This window comes from Rattus rattus, chromosome 2 (assembly GCF_011064425.1).
Source record: "Rattus rattus isolate New Zealand chromosome 2, Rrattus_CSIRO_v1, whole genome shotgun sequence".
In the NCBI taxonomy this organism is placed as follows: Eukaryota; Metazoa; Chordata; class Mammalia; order Rodentia; family Muridae; genus Rattus; species Rattus rattus.
The window spans coordinates 143,644,017-143,649,186 of NC_046155.1; the positions used below are offsets into that span (position 1 = coordinate 143,644,017).

A 5,170-nucleotide genomic window follows, 5' to 3' on the forward strand; every position below is an offset into this window, starting at 1 on the left:
ATGACTCTAGATAGATAGATAGATAGATAGATAGATAGATAGATAGATGATAGATAGATATAATGGTATTGTTAATTTTTCATTATCTGCCACTTAATATTAGATGAAATGTGCTTTAAGAATTGATATGCTTGAAGTTGGTAGTAGTCACTAAGACTGTCTTCCTTTATACCATGACACAAAGGACCAGTATTTTGTTACAGTCTTGAGTTATCTTGGATCATGCTTATTAGCACTAGTTCTGACTCTTCATTGCTTCTCACAGGCCAAGTAATCTTAAATGCTGCATATACTATGATTATGAAAGCATATTTCCAATTCACAGGTCTGTCTTGAAACCTTCAGCCATCTTACAATATTGTGTTGTAAGTATGTATTGTAAGTTATAATTACTATTGTCAAAAAGTTCCAGAAATTATTGTTACAGTACATAGAGTACATAGATTAGAGTTATACTGACATTGTATTCCTGAGCTTTAGGGACAAATCTGATTTAGCCTCTCAGTAGTTCTTCAGATTATTAATACCTTTCATTCATTTTGATCAGAAAATGGGTGTGGCCAAAATCTAAAGAGAATCAGGAGCAATTACAAAATGTACTTCTGGAATCTGGCAGTCAAAATAATTTTCTTATCACAAACTACAACAGGAATTCTGGGGAATTTCTTTCTTCTTATCCACTATCTATTCTACTGTACAGAACATGCATTAAAGCCCACAGATTTGATTCTCATGCACCTAATTGCATGCAATGTTTTGATAGTTCTCTCTAAAGGAATGCCCCAAACACTGGCAGCTTTTGGGTTGAAGAACTTTTTAAATGATTTCGGATGCAGATTAATTTTGTACATTCAAAGGGTGGGCCAGAGTGTGTCCATTAGCACAACCTGTCTCTTGAGTGTCTTCCAAACCATCAGCATCAGTAACAGAGAATCCTGTTGTGAAAATCAAAAGTTGAAAGCTGAAAAGTATATTGGCTGCTCCATTTCTTCTCTCTGGGTCATGTCCAAAAGTATAAATTTCATTTTCTTTGTCTACATACTTGTCAAAAGGAATAGCAAAAACACTACAAGAAACCGAGATTATAAGTACTGTTCTATTGGAGGGGGTGATGATATCAATGCTGTACTCTATACAGCATTAGTGGTGTGCCCTGAAATCTTCTTTTCTGTGCTCATTGCCTGGTCCAGTGGCTCCATGATTGTCATTCTGTACAGACACAAGCAGAGGGTTCAACACATCCACAGCTGTCCTGTTTCCAGCAAAAACTCACCAGAATCTCAAGCCACAAAGAAGATCCAAGTCCTGGTGTGTACCTTCCAGGCATTTTATACTCTCTCCTCTGTCTTACAAGGCTGCATTGCTCTTCTATATAATCACAGTTGGTGGCTGGTGAATGTCACTTGCTTCACTTCTCTGTGTTTTCCATCCTTTGGACACTTTGTTCTTATGAGTCATTACTCTTTTATGCCCAGATTCAGTTTTATCTGGATATGGAATAAAATCTCCTAATCATATTTAAGTATTTGAGTGATATATTTTACTTGATTTCCAATTGTGATCTCACACTCTTCATTAAAAAGTCACTAAAATAATTAAAACATAGGACCTTCTCTGGACCTCTGGAGAGTATGTGGACAAAGAAGAACACTCCTCCATTGTTGGTGGGATTGTATGCTGGTAAAACCACTCTGGAAATCAGTCTGGAGGTTCCTCAGAAAACCAGATACTATACTACCTGAGGATGCAACTATACCACTCCTGGGCATATACCCAAATGATGCTCCAACAGATAACAAGGACACATGCTCCACTATGTTCATAACAGCCTTATTTATAATAGCCAGAAGCTGGAAAAAAAACCAGATGTCTTTAACAGAGGAATGGATACAGAAAATGTGGTACATCTACACAATGGAGTTCTACTCAGCTACCAAAAACAATGACTTCATGAAATTCATAGGCAAATGGATGGAACTAGAAAATACCATTCTGAATGAAGTAACCCAATCACAAAAAAACACACATGGTATACATTCAGTGATAGTTGGATATTAGCTCAAAGGCTCAAATTAATGAAGATATAATCCACAGACCACATGAAGCTCAAGAAGGATGACCAAAGTGTGGATGCTTCAGTCCTTCTTAAAAGGGGGAACAAAAATATTCATAGGAGGAGATATAGAGACAAAGTTTGGAGCAGAGTTTGAAGGAATGGCGATTCAGAACCTGTCCCACCTGGGGATCCATTCCATATATATACAGTCACCAAACCTAGACAATATTAATGAAGCCAAGAAGTGTGTGCTGACAGGATCCTGATATAGTTGTCTCCTCAGAGGCTTAGCCGAAGCATGACAAATACAGAAGTTAATGCTAGCAGCAAAGTATTGAACTGAGAACTGTGTCTCTGTTCGAGGAGTTAGAGAAAAAATTAAAGGAACCAAAGGGGCTTGCATCCCCATTAGAACAACAATAGCAATCAACCAGAACTCCCAGGGACTATACCACTACCCAAAGAGTACACATGGACAGACTCACAGCTCCAGTTGCATATGTAGCATAGGATGGCCTTGTTGGGCACCAATGGGAGGAGAAGCTCTTGGTCCTGCCAAGGCTGGACACCCCAGTGTATGAGAGTGTCAGGAAGGCTGGAAGGGGGTTGGTTGTGGAGAAGGAACACCCACATAGAAGACAAGGCAGAGGAGAGGGGATAGGGGGCTTGGGGAATCCAGGAAAGGGAATAAAATGAAATGTAAATTTAAAAAATATCTATAAAATTAAGAGATTGTAAGTATGTTTCATTACTAGAGGAAGCGCTATTGGTCAGGAGACGTCTCAAATTTCTTTAAGGATTCAGTAGTTTAGAGGCTACTCACACTTCTTTGGATGCCTCTGTACTAGACACATACTACCATTGCTAAATAAAGTGGTATTTTTAAGAACCACATGAAAATGGTAGAGAATGGTTGTGCTGCGATACAAAAAATTTTCAAAGAGATATTGCGGGAGAGATTAAATAAGGCATATATGTGTATATGTAATACTCAAAAAGACATTGAAGCAGTTAAACATTCTAAGTGTTTTTTAAAAAACAAAGATCATTTGTTGGAAGTCAGAGAAACCTGGAGCCAATGACACAAACGGACTTCTGTAAATTTTCTCGTGAAACCATCCTCATAATTTCTAGCATGTTATGAACGATACCAGGTCTATTTTCAAGAATCCTGAAAATTTAACACATGTCTGTTAGGAGATATTCAACACTTCAGTGTCTTTTTAAATTAGCAACCAGAAATGTTTCATAAATGATTTTGTCTCTCATACACAGCACAGTCATTGCTACTCCAGGTGGAATGAAAATTGCAGTTCTTAAAGGGAGTGAGCACACAGTCATAGACCTATATCTCAGCCTTGAGTTACTCTTATAATGATCTTCATTAATGAGTCTGGATCTGACCAATGAACATACCATCCTGTAGGCATATGAAGCAAAGTGAGTATGTTGCATTTCAGCATGCGCTGTAGAACCAAAAAAGAAAAAGCCTGCTTGGCTGCTGGTGTATAGTAATGGGAATCTGGGGTAGGAACAGATCCACAAAACAGACAGAGAAGACACAAGAATAATTTCATAGCTAATATTGTTGTGAAAATAAATAAGCATACCTTACCTCATGCCTATCCCTGCTGGTTACTCCAATAATTTACATCCTGGACTGAAGGTAATTGTGCTTAACACACAGAAAGGAAGTTCATCTGTGAAGATGTTGAATAACTGTGATAATAATCTATCTGATAATTCATCCTACCAAAATCATATGTAGATTGTCTTTGGAATATGATTGTTATAGTTGAACTTAACAGAGTTTCACCTCCATAAGAAACACATCAACGGAAATATAAGAAGCACACAATTCTGGACAATATAGGATATAAAACTGTTACTGGTGTAAAAGGTATTCCTATATAACCCTATACTTATCAGTTATAGATGTAATGAAAATATGGCATAATTCCTGTGGTGTTATAAACATGGGGTCCATCCTGTACTTGTAAAATTAAACTTGAAGAAAGGAAAATTGTTTTGTTGTGACACTTAGTGCAGTATCAGAGGTTCATTGGTGATTGCATTTGCCTATAAAATAAACTTTTATTTTACCATAAGAAGTTATTTTTAAAGATTTGGGGTTTTTTTATATTTTATTTTGTTTGCATAATGTTTTGCCTGAATTTACATATGTGCAGCATGAATATATAGTCCCTGCTGAGAATAGAAGAGAGTGTCAGCATCCATGGTAAATAGATGTACAGACAGATATGAGCTTCTTTGTGGATTCTAGGAACCAATTTGTGTCCTCTTCAAAAGCAGCAAATGTACCTTACCTCTGAGTCATCTTTCTATTTCTCCCAAGTGAAAACTTTTTACAGCCAAAATCATACAATAAATATCAACAAAGTGAACAGAATTTCAAGTTGGTACACAAACCACATTTAACCAAGTTAACAATTTTTAAGACCTTCCTCTATCAACTCTGACAGAAAGGGTTTTTGGATTTAAATAGTCAATCACACATGTTTCTACTTCTGGTCTTGACAGTGGAAATTAATCTACCATCAGTATCAGAGAGCTATTAAAATCAAAGAAAATGTCAAACTTAATACTAGTGACTCACAAATTACGCTCAGTGATTTCCATTTCTAAGCATAATTAATACAAATTACATTTCATTCATTATAATATTCAGGATATATGAGGAGAGCATACAGAAGAAACAACAGAAAACCACCATGAAGTATAACCTGTAATCCACAGAAAAAGGATGACATGAGACTGAATATAGAGATGGAACCTTATTATTGGTTCAGGAACCTGAATATAGAGATGGAACATTATTATTGGTATCAGTGCAGGATTCTGTGAAAATTAGGGAACACTCTCTATCTGAGCTGAGTATATTGGGGAGCCTTCTGAGGAAGAAAGAAAGGTGTCTTTAATAATCTCGCTCATGTGGTCTCAGAAAATTTGTCTGATGTGATCAGTATAAGAGCATTGGAGGCAGATAAATTAAACGATGTAACTTATATCTCCCCTTTAAGACAGAGGGGATAGTAGTCAACAGTAGATGAATAACCATGACTGACTGATTCTTCTCAGTTACTAGAGACATGT

At 36.7% G+C, this 5,170-nt stretch overlaps 1 protein-coding gene across 1 annotated transcript; it reads left to right on the top strand.

The window, feature by feature from the left end:
• The first annotated feature begins 591 nt into the window (after positions 1–591).
• LOC116892057 (vomeronasal type-1 receptor 4-like) lies at positions 592–1,512 on the top strand. Its single transcript, XM_032893526.1, has one exon. It carries the CDS (start codon positions 595–597, stop codon positions 1,510–1,512), a length of 918 nt encoding a protein of 305 aa, XP_032749417.1. The 5' UTR covers positions 592–594.
• The last annotated feature ends 3,658 nt before the right edge of the window (positions 1,513–5,170 follow it).